This window comes from Camellia sinensis, chromosome 5 (genome assembly GCF_055761805.1).
Source record: "Camellia sinensis isolate YWXY chromosome 5, ASM5576180v1, whole genome shotgun sequence".
In the NCBI taxonomy this organism is placed as follows: Eukaryota; Viridiplantae; Streptophyta; class Magnoliopsida; order Ericales; family Theaceae; genus Camellia; species Camellia sinensis.
The window spans coordinates 182,248,684-182,263,950 of record NC_138965.1 but is presented as its reverse complement, the minus strand read 5'-3'; the positions used below and the strand labels follow the sequence as shown (position 1 = coordinate 182,263,950).

At 38.0% G+C, this 15,267-nt stretch overlaps 1 protein-coding gene across 1 annotated transcript in view; it reads right to left on the bottom strand.

The window, feature by feature from the left end:
* The window catches only part of LOC114317858 (uncharacterized), a 39,326-nt gene extending 24,442 nt beyond the window's left edge, over nt 1-14,884 (bottom strand). Inside the window, exon 1 of the mRNA XM_082870649.1 lies at nt 14,450-14,884. Coding sequence (XP_082726775.1) covers nt 14,450-14,762 — 313 coding nt within the window. The 5' untranslated portion in view covers nt 14,763-14,884. The remainder of the gene's footprint in view (nt 1-14,449) is intronic.
* Nucleotides 14,885-15,267: the final 383 nt, after the last annotated feature.

The following is a 15,267-nucleotide window of genomic DNA, read 5'->3' as shown; positions in this document are numbered from 1 at the left end:
TGGTCACCATTTTATGAAAAGTTTGGAAACAAGAAAAAACTTCACTCTTAGTTCGAAGCAAGTAAATCCAAGTCACACGGGAAAAACAATCAATAAAAGTAACAAACCATCGATACCCAGAAGTAGAAACCACAGGGGAAGGGCCCCACACATCAGTATGAATAAGCATAAAAGGAAAAGTACTTCTTTTATTAATTGAAGGGTAACAAGTACGTTTATGCTTTGCAAGTTCACAAGCATCACAACCAAAAATACTCCTAGGACAATCACGAACTAAAGAAGGAAAAAGTTTCTCTAAAACATTAAAGGAAGGATGACCCAAACGGCGATGCCACTGATGAAGGAGAGAAAGAGAGGAGCCAATAGTGCACTTGAGAGCTTGAGATGGGAGGACAGGAGGAACGGCATCCAGAAAGTACAGCCCACCTTGTGCTCTACCATTGCCAATCGTTTTCCCCGTAGCCAGGTCCTGAAAGACACAATGAGTAGGAAAAAATGTCACTGAGCAATTTAGAGAAGTAGTAAGACTACTAACAGAAAGCAGATTAGTGGAAAAAGTAGGAACATGAAGCACAGAGGAAAGAGAAAGCAAAGATGAACAATGAACTGAACCCTTGCCAGAGACAGAGGATAAAGTGCCATCAGCCACTCGAACCTTGTCTCGGCCGGAACAAGGAGAATAAGAATAGAAAAGACTAGAGGCACCTGTCATGTGATCGGTGGCACCGGAATCAATAATCCAAGAAGGCGATGATAAGGTACTAAGAGCACTAGCAGGAATACCTGTGTTGGCAAAATTGGAAGAAGCAGAAGTAGAAGAAACTGTGGTAGAAGGAGAGTCAAGTCGAGCCATCAAACGTCTGAGAGTGTGTAACTCATCCTGGGAAAGAGTGTTGGGCTCAGAAGGACTCACAGCAATCTCGGACACATGTGCTTGGGGTCGAGCTGTACTACCACGACCTCGACCCCGAGTAGGGCGACCATTCAGTTTCCAACAATGCTCTCGATCATGTCTGTCTTTCCCACAATAATCACACTTCAAGCGATCTCGATCAACCAGTGTACCCTGACTCCCAGACTGAACTGGACTAGGCTGAGGAGCCCGAGGAGGAGGAGCAACAGCTAAAGCAGAACGATCCTGAATAGAGGAATGTACCATAGCACTACGGCGACTCTCCTCTTGCTGGACAAGGGCATAAGCCTCGCGTAGGGTGGGAAAAGGTGAACGACCCAACACCTGGACGCGAATCTGATCATACTCCAAGTTCAAGCCAGCAAGGAAGTCATACACACGCTCTTTCTCAACGGTTTGTTGAAACAACGTGGCATCCTGAGAACAAACAGCCTGGAAGCTTTGGTAATAGTCGAGTTCCTGCCACAAACTACTCAACTCAGCATAGTAGACTGCGAGTGATCTATCTTTCTGATCTAAGCTCCGAAGCTTCTTCCTCAACTCATACGCCTGTGCATCATTACCTTGTTGGGAGTACATTTGGGCTGCAGCTGTCCAAATCTTATGAGCAGTATCTAATAAAAGGAAACTCCGACTAATAGTGGGCTGCATAGAGTTGATGAGCCAAGTCATAACAAGAGCATTTTCAGAAATCCATTGAGTATGGAGTGAGGCATCACCATCCGGTAGGGGAAGAGAACCAGTAATGTAGCCAGTCAAACGGCGAGCAGCAATAGCAAGACCACATGAGCGGGACCAAATCAAATAGTTGGAACCATCCAATTTAACAGGACTAATTTGAAGAGAGGGATTGTCGGTAAGAGTCATAACACGACGGAGGCCACCCTCATCACTAATTGTATCCTTAGTCTCACCCTCAGCCATTGAAAATTAAATGCCCACAATAGGAAAAAAGCAAATACCAGTCGAAAAACAGCAAAAACCAACAGAGGCAATCCACCAACTCAACTTAGGGACAATAGTTACCTCTAGAGACAAAAACAGAGCCGAAACAGGGGCTGGAGAGACCAAAACCAGTCAGAAACTGAGAGAAAACGTGCTGAAACTGAGGAAAATTGACAAAAATAGAGTGAAAGCTTGCCAAATCATCAAAACCAGTCCTCCCAACCCTAGATCAGTCCCAGTCGGCTCCCAAGGTAGAGGGAGGAAGGGAAAAAACAGCCAAAAACAGGCCGCAGCAGGGGCTTCCAAAAAAATCAATCGTTTTTTCCAAAAATCAACAAAAATTGGAAAAACACTCAAAAACTCATCAAAAAATTAAAATAAAAATCTAGGGTGAAAACCCATCAAATTTCGACCATAAAGGATTTTTTTTTTTCGATTTTTTTTTTTTTTTTTTTTTTCTGATTTTTTCTGTGTACAAGGAAGAACGAAAGAAACAAGAAAAAGAAACGAATCTTCAAGAAGGAAGATGATGCTCTGATACCATGTTAGATTAGCATAAAAGAAAGAAAAGGAAGAGAACTGTATATTATTCACCCTCATAAACCTATTAGGGTTACACATACTTATAATAAAAGACTAAAGGAACAAAAGACATAACTATCCTTAACTACCCTTATACAATAATACTTAACAATTACAAATGGTGAGGGGCTCCTTATATAGGAGATGTAGGTGTAGTGGAGTAGGTGAAGTGGAGTAGGTGGAGTAGGTGTAGTAGGTGGAGTAGGTGGTGGTAGGTGTAGTAAGTGGAGTAGGTGAGGTGAAGTGGAGTAGGTTTTAACAGCCCCCCGCAAACTCAAGGGAGATAGGAACTAACCAACTTGAGTTTGGAGAGAGTAACAAAACAGGAAAATAAATTGATAAAGAAAATAAAATAGGATAGGAGACACTGTATGGTCGTGTCAGACTGTTGGTGAAGACACCGTATGGTCGTGTCGAACCGTTGTAGAAGCTAACCGGAACCAATGTCGGGACAGTTTATGGGGTCATGTCGGACCGTTGTAAAAGCTAACCGGAATCAATGTCGGGACAGTTTATGGAGTCATGTCGGACCGATGTAGAAGCTAACCGGAATCAATGTCGGGACAGTTTACAGAGTCTTGTCGGACCCATGAAGGAGCTAACCGGAATCAATGTTGGGACAGTTTACAGAGTCTTGTCGGACCCCTAAAAAGTCGCACCCTCAAAAGGTGTGCCCAATCTTTCAAAAGGCGTGCCATCAAAAGGTGTGCCCAATCCATAAAAAAGGCGTGCCATCAAAAGGCGCGCCCATTTTGTCGTCGAGCGCCGAGCGGCGCATGATGCGCGTGTCTGCCTTGGCTATTTAACCAAGACGGAGGCTGAGGCTGAGGCTGAGGCTGAGGCTGAGACAAAAACCGACTAAAAAACCTCTGAAAAACTCTTCGTGTTCGGAGAAAGATACTCTGTAACACTCTGTTGCCCAGAAAATGGCTTCTTCTTCCCGTGGGCTGCTCACTCTCTTTCCCGACCTCAACGAGTCAACAAGAGAGATAGCTGGTGCGGTGGCCCGGGAACCTCAACCAAACACCTCTGGTTTTGCTCCGTTGAACTTTCCGATGCGGTCTGTGGAGCAAAAAATGGTAGTGCAAACGGATATTGAGGCCAATCAGTATACATTGAAGTCATGTGTGGAGACCATGACTGCGGTCACAAACTTGTCGCACCGGCTTCAGAGTAGGACAAATGAGGTGCAACAGTTAAACGCCCAACTGGCTCTGCTCCAGCGCATGTATAAGGATGCGCGAGCAGAGATAAGTGTGCTGAAAGCGGAAAATAAGGAGCTGAAGCGGAAGGCCACCGTGATGTTCCGATTTGGAGGTCCGCCATATGCTGCAGTGGAGGAGCAGGGGAGAGTGAATGTGCTCGGTGGATTAGGAAGCACAGAGGCAGCACCATCAAGGACCGCCCAGGACGGAGGCAAAAAGAAAAGACCGGCGGCAGAGTAGGTCGGTGGGTGGCCGTCTGCAGAAAAGAAAACAAATCTGTTGTGGTTGTGATGGTGATCTTGTGTGGTTTGGTTTGTTGTTTTTGTTTGTTTTGTTTTTGTTTTTGTGTTTTTTTTTTTATCCCCGATATGAATAAAACAAGTGTGGTTTGCAAACTCGAATGGACAAGCCCATGTGAGTGAAAGATGGGTTTAAAGAAAGTGAGGGAGTGGGTTGATTAAAAAAGGATGGTGGGTGTGAAAGTGGAAATATGATATTAAGAAGTTGGGTCCATGGAGAGAGACGTGAGGTCAGGTTGGAGTCTGAAAGGCTCGCAGCTGTTCGGTGGTGGCTCGGCAGTGATCAGTCACGGCTGGAAGCAGTAGCGAGGCTTCCGGTGACAGACATGAGGTGCGCAGGCCGTACGAGCTCGCATTTTCAGCAGCCCCAATAGCCCTGAGCCAGAAGTTTCCGTGTCTCAGGCTCCATTCGATGGGAAGAATATGTATCCAAGTGGAGATGATAATGAAGTTCGCAAAAATTCCATGATTGATTCAGAGAAAACCCTCACCATTGGGGATGGTGGTACGTCTTCCCGAGTTGCCATTCTCAGAGATAGGGAGAAGGATCGTATTGACCCAGATTATGACCGGAGTTATTTAATCCAAGCTTTAGCTTGGCACCCTTTAGTATGCAGAAATTTCAGCCTCCATTTGTGCAGTATGATATTGTTGTTCCTCAGGTGGGTCAGATGCCAAGAACCCAAGATTGAAGCCTGTATCAAGGAAGGGAACTTGAAGGCATCTGCAATGGTGAACAGGCTTGACAGGGTGGGTGCTAGACTTGGAACTAGCATTCCTAGATGATTTTGATCATCATGAATAACAAACAACAAAGGAAAGGACCCCCATTCAGTGCATGGTGGGTGCTCTGTGTGTGTGTTGAACCATCAGTGTTGCAGACATGGTGTTCGACGACATGTCCCAGAGGGATTTTGGGTTTGCTTCGGCGAGGTGGTGAAGAAGAGTGAAGGTATGTGTAGAGAATTTTAGCGGACTAGGTTGAGGTCCGGCGGGTAGCCAAGTCGAGGTTGCCGCCCGCCGGTGAAGCGAAAAATACTAAGTTCTTAACTTAACTCTGATACCATGTAAAAATTAATGTATAGAGAAAGAGAGAGAGAATCAATTATGTATATATTGATGTATTATTGATTGATGTATATTGTATATTACAAATGGTGAGGGGCTCCTTATATAGGAGATGTAGGTGTAGTGGAGTAGGTGAAGTGGAGTAGGTGGAGTAGGTGGTGGTAGGTGGAGTAGGTGGAGTAGGTGGTGGTAGGTGTAGTAAGTGGAGTAGGTGAGGTGAAGTGGAGTAGGTTTTAACACAAATGCACCTAAGTTGCAAATTTAACTAGTAAGTGCTAATCTCCTGCACCTTCAAGTCAATTTTATTCTCCATACACTTTACTGCATCTACTTGAAAGATGACGATACTCCTCTTGTCATCTGTGTTTCTCACTTCATAGTTACTTGCAATTAATCCTACTATCCACAAGAAGGAGAGAATCAGCTATCAATCTATGACAACTCCCTAAGTAACTTAAGCGCGAATTAGGCTAAAGAGTCTAATTCAACACAATGCTCTCACAAGCCATGCGTCAAATTCTCATAACCTTGTCGGCCTTGACCTTTTCATTACTATGCTACAACGTTTGCTAAGTGGTAAACGTTATTCAAAAGCGTTAGCCTAGCTAAGGAATCATACAAAGAAACACCTCATCATGTCTCACACTCAAGTGTGTAAACAGTAATTGTCCAGACTTAGACAAGTTGGCAATGCTAATAGATTTTCCAGTCACTTGGTGCTAATCTTTTCACTTAGTGTTAATAGATTTTTGCTGCTACTAAGCGCTAATCTTTTAACTTCAAGTGATACTTTAATGCACACTATTATAATGCGTGAAATTTTTGCTCCATCCACTCCCAACAGTTGGGTACAGAGCAAAACACCGTTCATACTGGTTACTCGTCTTACACTCAATGACTAATTCATTTAAGCTCGCATTTCTTGGATGGCGTGACTTTTGAATGTTACTTCATCCAATGATGCAACATTAGTACAAGTAAAATTACAAAGTCAATCCGCGCAGCTCAATAGCCAACATTCTATGAAGCACGGATACTTCAAAAAGGGAGACGTATCCGTATCGGATACTTATCGGGTACCGATACTCCTTGGATACTCGCGGATACGTATCGGATACTTCTTAAAAGTATCGGATACTTCTTTATTAATTTTGAAGTATCGGATACTTAATTTTGAAGTATCGGATACTCGAAGTTACATATTACTTATAATATTTTGTTTAGTTCTTTGATAAGAGGAATATAGTAAGAGTTAAAGTAATAGAATTTGTCAAATTGACGTATCCTTATTGTCTCTCTCCCTTTTCTCTCGCTTTCTCACTCTCTCACGTTTCTTGTCTTTGCTCTCATTCTTTTTTTGGTGTTGGCATGTAAGGATGATGTTTAATTTGCATTTGCTTTTGTTTTTAGTTTTGGATGTTTTATGAATGTTTGAAGACTTTTAGGTTAATAGGAATCTCTCTTTATTTATCAATTTACTTTAAGTTTTATTTTCATGCATATTACATTATTAAAATTATAAAAATATATTTTTTTTACGAACGTATTCCCGCCGTACCTGTATCATACTTTTTCAAATTTTGACATATTGCCATATCCGTATCTGTGCTTCCTAGGTTATCATTGATGACTTAAAAAAGTATATTTGCTGAAATTTTTATTTAATAATGGTTTTTTGACTTTAGCTAAGGTCCTGTGATATTCACTGATGAAGGAGAACAAGTTGAAGCTATTGATCTTGAAGACTCTTAGTTTTATAGGAATCTTTCTTCTTTATTAAATTGTCTTTTGTTATAGGTTTTATTTTTATGCATACTACATTATTAAAAATTGTAAAAATAATATTTTTACGATCGCATCCCTGCCGTACCCGTATCCTAATTTTTCAAATTTTTCCGTATCATCGTGTCCGTATCGTATCGTATCCGTATCCCGTATCTGTATCCGTGCTTCCTAGAACATTATATACAGATCTATTGAGGACTTACTAATTTCACAACTCCAAAACTCACCAATCAAAACTACGTAGCATGCCGCTGACCATAGCGCACACATCAGTTTTTATTGTGCCAAACAAAGCAACAAAACCACGGCGACTTTGAGTCATGTTTCCTTACTTTGGCTAAATTAAACTCTGACCTAAAATCTCCAAGACTTTTTGCTCATCTAAAGAATAGGATTACATTGCTCACATTTGAACATCTCTACTAAGTTTAGGTCAACCAAATTAACTTCCATAAGCTCAGTCAATTTAGAAAAAAATTCGCATTGAGATTAATTTGATTAGCATAATAAAATTTTGCTGCAAAAATCTAAATTAAATAGTGACAATATTACACAAGTCGCAAGATCGAAAATCCGCTATGCTCGTAATCATCTCTTGCGCCACAGGTGACAATTATCCAAAAATTTAATTTAATTCATGTGCAAAATATTAGTTTTCGGGAGTAAATCTACAAAGATTTCTCTCAACCGAACAACCACCTACTAACTATGGCATGTCTAAAGCATGATAAAATATTCTAATTCCATACAATAGCATCTTAATTTACATTCACAATCAACTCACGCTATGTTACATTTAATAATGGAATTTAAATAAAAAACAATTAATCATGTTATTCTAATCACAACATATTAGAAACTCTTTAGGCAAAAAATAACAATATTCTATGTTTAATATTCAAATTATGCCATAACAGAAAGTATATCACTTTTGAAATTTTTCTAGAATTTTTTGGTATTTTCTGGAATTTCAAATATATAATAAATACACAAAATCATAAATAAATATTCCAGAATCTGGGAAAAAGAAAAAACCATGCCAGTAAATAGTCTACAAAAAAAATTTCAGCCCCAAAACTTAGTCATGCAACACCAGAAGCATTTTAAAGCAGAAATAATGAATTATTATTTCAGGGAAAATATTTTTATTTTCATAAAATTTTGAAAATTTTACAGTAGATTAAAAATTTAATTCTAAGTCTAACAGTACCAACCACACTTAAAACAAAGCTATAACGAATTACTTATGACCATTTAAAGCAATTCCAGATTTTAAAAAACAACAAACACCGCCTTACACCCAATTGCCAAACCAGACAAGCCGGCGCTGAAAACAGCATGGCTCGGCTGGGCGTGCAGCGCGCATGGACAACGTGGCTGACACGTGCGCGATGGCGCCTGGAAGAGCGTGGGAAGCGCTCCTAGCATGTGATAGCGCGTGGCCGCCGCTGACGGCGTCAGTTGGTGCGTGAGAGACACGCGTTGCCTTCCGGTGTGTTTTCTGATCCAATTTTGGTACTGCCGGACTCCATTTTCCAAAATAAAAACAATGGTGGTATCAAAAATGACATTTAACAAATACAAATAATGGAGTGTAACACACTCTCTCTCTAACGAGAGTGGAAGTGCAGAAACTCTACGCTTCATCTTCTTCCTTAAGCCACCAAAAACACAAAAGGAACCCAAATTAGGGTTTATTTTTTCTCATCAACCGTAAGTCGAAATCAGGCCCATAATATACCCATTTCGAAGGCATCAAAACAAGGATTCCAAATATATAATTTTCATAACATAAAAACAAAGCGTTTAAAACCAGCATGCAGTAAAAGTTACGAAAAATTAAATATGAATCTCCATTTTTCTCAAAATCCGACCGTTGGATTTTCATGAAACATTGCAGATATATTCTACATGAAATATACTACAACATATGTAAATTTCAAGTTGATCAGAGAAAGTTCGAAAAAATATTAATTTTTCATGCATATATCACATGTATATATATAATTATATACATATTTTAATGCACAAAAAACAAGCACGAAAATACCCATTTATGGCTTTGATACCAATGTAAGATACAGATAACGCAGCAGGTAAAAGGATTCAAACCATACCTTGTGTAAAAGAATCCGAAACAAAGAACCTTGTTGGTAAATCACGTGCTTGACAACCATGAACTATGAACACCCAACAATGGAGTGATACTACAGTATGAGTATCACCCACACTACTCACGGTGCAAAGGCTGGAATGTTCTCTGATGAGAGAGAATTAGAGAGAGCGTATAGGGAAAAAATGTCATGGATAAAAAACCACATCACGTATCTGATGTTCTATATATTAAAATATATAATCAGATATATAACCATATATATCCATCTATCTATATCTCCTAAGGATAGGATAGATGTAGATAGATAGAGGATTATCCTAACAAATAGGATAATCAGAAAATCAAATTCAAATTACATGGGTAATTTGAATGGGCCATGGGTCCACATGGGCGCCCAAATTCGGATCCAATACCCGGCCCAATTTCCAACATAAGTGATGTCATTTAAACCAAGGTGGTGGTGATAGTATAAAATTACTGAGCAAATCCAAAGAAATAATTGAATGTTCTTCTCTATACTATTGGTTTGGAGGAATTGGAAAGTCTATTCCTCTTTGATAGAGCAAATATATATATATATATATAATACACACAGAGATGATGTACTTTGCAACTCTGTTTTTTCCACTTCAACAAGAAACTGAATGACAATAATTATTTAATCAAAGACCCAACCCACCTTGAGGCCTTTAAGCAAAAATGTTATCCTTCAAGTTGCAACACTAGTAGAAGCAAGAAAACACTTGATCTATAATAGCACTTGCACCACAGACATCCTCCAATTCATATAGGAAACCATTTGATTTGAAAGAGAAAGTTGGCAAGTGAAAAGCAATTTCGGGAGAAGTTGTCCGGATGTGAATTTGTGGGAAGTTGATTTTAATGTTTCTAAGTGGAAAGGAGTTTGTGAGAATTTTGATTATTGCCCTATAACTTGATAGAAGGAAAATAATACACAACTTCAGTACATGATCAACACCAAAATGAGCCCCTTTATATATTAATATTGATAATATATTCATATAAGATATATTGAGGGTTCATTATGTCCACTCAAACTTGGACCAAATTTGACATGCTTTATTCTCAATGTTTCCCAATTCTTCTTACCTGGAAACTACTCTTGTATTTATCCTAACAATTACTCTAGTGCTATGCAAGAAATACTCAACTTTCAAAATAAGTTCCACGATCTAGACGATGCGGAACGTGATATGTGGATTTTATTTATTTGTAATTTTTTTAATTTATGTTTATTTTTTTTATTAATAATTTAATTAAAACCTTAGTATATTTAGTTACTTATTTTATTAGAGATTAGGCTTCCAAATAATGTCATGATTTCCTTCGTTATTTTTAATTAGGGTTTCCTACGTTGCCTATATATATGGCTCTATATAATAGTTTTCGGTTAGCTTTGAGACAATAGTATTGAGTAGTTAAAGGTTGTGGCCGTTTTTGTGAGATTAAGGTTTTGACTGTTGTATTCTTCTCTTCTAGTTCTTCTCAAAACTTTTTGATCTTCTCTTTTAGATCAATTCTCCACATATTCTGATTTCAGGATCAATTGAATAGCCAATTTAGTACTTGATTGAAATAAAATAAAATAAATTTCAAATTATAGATACGTTTAAGAAGTATCAAATAGGTTTATGCTAGTATCCAAAAAGTATTGATACTCGATACAAATACAACTCTCATCTAGAAGTATTTGCATTTCATAGGTTGCAATGAATGTCAAATCTGGAGGAGAGGGACTCTGAAATCCGAATCAAATTGGGTGGAAGAAGTTCGGGTGAATGCTGGAATCTTTCCCAAACCCTAGAATGTTTGGTTTTGAAGAACATATATATATATAAAAACAAGTAGATACTAATATACTATCTAATCAAAGTTTGATTCTTTGATTTTGCTATTAATACCTACAAGCAACTTAACCCTTCAAGTACAATTTAAAGTCTTTCCCTTACATCACACAATTAAATGACAAAACTCCAATAGAGATTTTTTCAAAAATAAATAATAATAAAAATTAAATAATCCAATCGAGATCAAGAAAAGCAGTTCCTTTCATACAAGAACATGTCACAATTCACAAAATCAAGCTTCATCAAGATTTTCACAATTAACAAACATCAAAATAAATCCTCAAATCCTAAACTTCGTTTAGTTTCGGAATGAATTGGAAATTTGAAACTTGTATAACAATTGTATATAACCGAGATAAACAAACACAAACATAGGTATGGACGTAACTACATATAAGAAGGAAGACAAAGGAGAACCTAAAAGTCGAACGTCTTGGAAGCCATCGCAAATAAGAAGCAATAAGAAAATAATTTTCTGAAGAAATATCGAAATATTTAAAAAAAAAAACAAACAAGACCATAATCTTTTTAAATATTTTTAGCATTTATTGTAAAAGTACATATTAACTAGACTCTTGTAATAAATAAATGATAAAGAGTAATGTTAGGGATCCCAAATAATCTACTAAATTTTCTATCAAATCTCTCACATGTGTGAGTTTGTGTGGGTCGAAGTTTGGTAGATTATTTGGGGATCGTAACATTACAGGGGTGTGATGTGATTTTTTAGTTGGATAGGGGGGTGGGTATTGTTATTGGTTGGGGGTCATTTTTCATGTTTGTCGTGTGTTGTGTTAATGGTGGGTGTTTATGTGTAATGTGGATTTGTTTGGTGGTTGATCGATAAGGTTTTCTACACGGGTTGGCAATTTTTTTCGCATTCGGTGGTCTCAATGTGTCTATGTTGGTTTACTGATGCACGTTAGCACGTTTGGTCATCATGGTGGTTTTGTTTCAATTTGGGTTTCATTTTTTTTTTTTTCAATCAAGAAGTTAACTGTAATGGTGTCTAATTCAAAAAAATTATACATCACCATAATGTGTAATGTATGGAATGTGTGATGGTCATGTGTTTGTTATGCGCAGGTATGGATGCTGGGATTTTTTTGTTGTGCACGTGTGACAAAACCAATGCTGCTATTCGGTTGCATTATGCATCGACGTTCAAGAGAATGGTTGATGTTATTTGTGAGAAGTTTGATGGGTTGGTGCCGAGTCTGGTATACATGTTGTTCGACGTACCTGGTTACAATAAGTTCAAGGTGGATCGACGTTTGAATTCATCATTTCCATATAACGACTGTATACTAATGTGTAATACACACATGTTTGTATCATGTTGACAACGAGTTGAATAACATATTCTTTGTCATGTGCATTGCAGTGTGCTTAGGTTGTGACTGTACAAGACTCGCTCACCAAACGTGCAAAACATTGTTCCATTCATGGACTCAATAATTGTTATCACTCTCCATAAACACACTTCCAATGTAAACGTGTATGCCTTAACGATTCCTTACATACGGAAACAATTAATACAACCACACAAGCTTATGGAAGACCCAACAATACATTTTCAAAGAAGTGTGACGAAACACATAATAACCAATATAACATTTCCCATCAAAGACCTAAACAACTATTGCAAATTTTCAAATCACATACAAACAACACCCACAACAACACACCAGCCACCCATTCTGACCCATACTGGTTTAAAAATAAGAACACATTAAAACGATAAAAAACGCTAGAAAACCTCGACAGAACAATATCCATACACATTGACAATATAACCACTACTCCTTATTTTCATATCGTTCAACGACACAGTTGAGTACGGTGTTAATGCCGTGTTATATAAGCAGATCTAACACATCTACAGTTCCACAACACAGGACACTACACCTAGGTTGGCCAACATGTAATGCCAAACCACATAGACATTAGGATCACATAACCAGGACCACATTTTGGTTATATGGTTTAATGTGTATGTGAAATTCTCATATATCACCCATTAACATCACAATCCAATCGCAAAATGTGCCACAGGGATAATACCCCAACCTAAAAGTGAAAGAAAAACACAGAATGGTTGATCCTACCAAAAAAAAAACACACACACATCAACACAAGATTGAATACCAGACGACGTTGCCAAACAATCTAAACCCAACAAAATTCAAAAATCTAACAGTGGTGGACCAAATACCAAGCACATACCACCAAAAAGGCATACAACATCAGTATTAAACCCCAACGTTACAACCCCTAACTCTACGCTAGCAAACCCTATCAATAGGCCTCCCATTCCCGACTCCTTTTCAAATAAACATCACTAACTTGGTCGTGGCGTCGTCATCTCCGCAACACCCATTCAACAATACAAATTCAACGTCTGCTGGCTCTAACACCCAATCCCTCGTTCACACAATGTAGGGTTTCTGCATCCTAATATGCCTCAATCTCACGACTTCTGGAAGTTGCAAAGAAGAACATTGGAACCCAATGTCATATTAACTACGCAACAATTCAACATTGGGAATACAGAATCTTTCCTACCCTGATAGTGTGAGATTCGATTGCAAAGGAGGGAAAACACAAAAAATCTATAGTGAGCTTGGTGCAAATGTGTAATTTCAGCCTATTGCAAAATCCCACATTCACCCTTTGTTTTCCACACACACGTGTTCTGCCCCCATCCCTTAAAGTAATTTCACTTATAACAGGACTTTTGGGTCCATAAGAAAAACCTAGGGACTAATCAGTTCACAAAATCTAAATTTAGCATTTATTGGTACTTCACCCAAACAAAAATGACGAAATAATATAATAAGGTGAGATGATATGATTGTAAATGATCCAAATTAAAAATAAATAAATAGGATGAATCATCTTATTTTGAGCTCACATCAAAATATTGGACAATTCAATTATTTCCAAAATAAATAATTAGAAACATAAAAATTGAATATAAAATTAAACAGAACCCTTGTACATGAGATGAATCTCACCTTTTATTAATTTTTTTTGACATTGCAAAAAGAATGGGGGGTTTGAATTAAATGTTAAAAATAAAAAATATAAGATGGAACAAGCAGAGTAAACAATCATGAATTCTACAGAGCAACTCTGTCTCTTTTTTTTTTTTTTTTGGGGTAAGGGCAATGATCATCAGTGAATGATGTAGGTAAGAGCCAGAGCAAGCAGCATGAGCACATATGCTATTCCTTGATCTACTGCTACCCCATCACTTGTAGGGGCAGGTGCAGGAGCAGGGGCAGGGACATGAGCATGAGCATTGATAGAAGGAACAACCAGAGCCAAAACAAGTGCCATAACACCCATCACAACAAAATTTACTCTCAACATCTCCATTTACAAAAAAATAAAAAATAAAAAATACTCAAAGCTTTCTTCTTCTTCTTGAATGAACCCTAAAAACCCTTTTTCTTTCCCTCTCCTATTTCCCTCAAATCATAGAATGAAATGATCATGCCGTCACTTTTTATTAATCCTACATCAATTCAGCCAAATATTTTTGTGCAGGTAGAATAATTATTGTTTACAAAGGTCAGTGACAATCTTAACTAATAAAAAAATATGTATAATTATTAGGGTTTAAATTAGTAAAATGGTAAATAATGGTTTTAGGTTATACTAACCAGAAATACCGGCGGTGCAGTAAACAAGGACGAAGATCATGCCGCCGAAGGCCCATGCGATGCCGAGGATGCCGACACCGCCACACTGGTCAGGGTTCTTGATGGGGTCAATCTGGCTCTTGTAGCCGATGACGGTGAGGACGGTGATGTAGAGGAAGAGAAGTGTGGCTATGAACTCTGCAATGATAGCTCTGTAGAACGACCATTTTGTCGGCTCCACCACGTCCACTAGCGGAGCTGGAGGCGGGTCGTGGTAGTCCTTGGCTGAGAACTCCTTCTCTGTTACTACTGTTTTCTCAACTTCCTTTGCCATTCTAACAAAAGACCCGCCGTGTGTAGAGAGACAGAGAGAGAGAGAGAGATGTAGGATGTGGAAGGTGAGGAAGAGGGGGGTAGATATTTATGGAGAGAGAGAGAGAGAATGCGGGGAGAGAGAATTTTGGTAGGATGTTTGTTTATAGTTTTAAAAGTTAATTCACGGTCAGTTTTGAAAGTTTTATTAAAGGTGAAAAAATTTGAACTAATCAACCGTCCGGCAGTTGATCGGAGTAATATAAATATATATATATATATATATATTTTTGTAATTGATATAGGTTAATTATTATATATTAAAAAAAATATTTTTTGAATTTAATAATATTTTAACTATTAAATAAATTGACAGAAAAAATAGTATTTTAACTATTAAATTCTATGAAAAATATATTTTAAACATTTAATAGAGATTTGGGGGTTATATGTGGGACTCAACATAATTTTGGCATGCATTTGGCAAAAAATTGAGTTTTCTGTTAGTTCAATAGACGGAGGCGCGT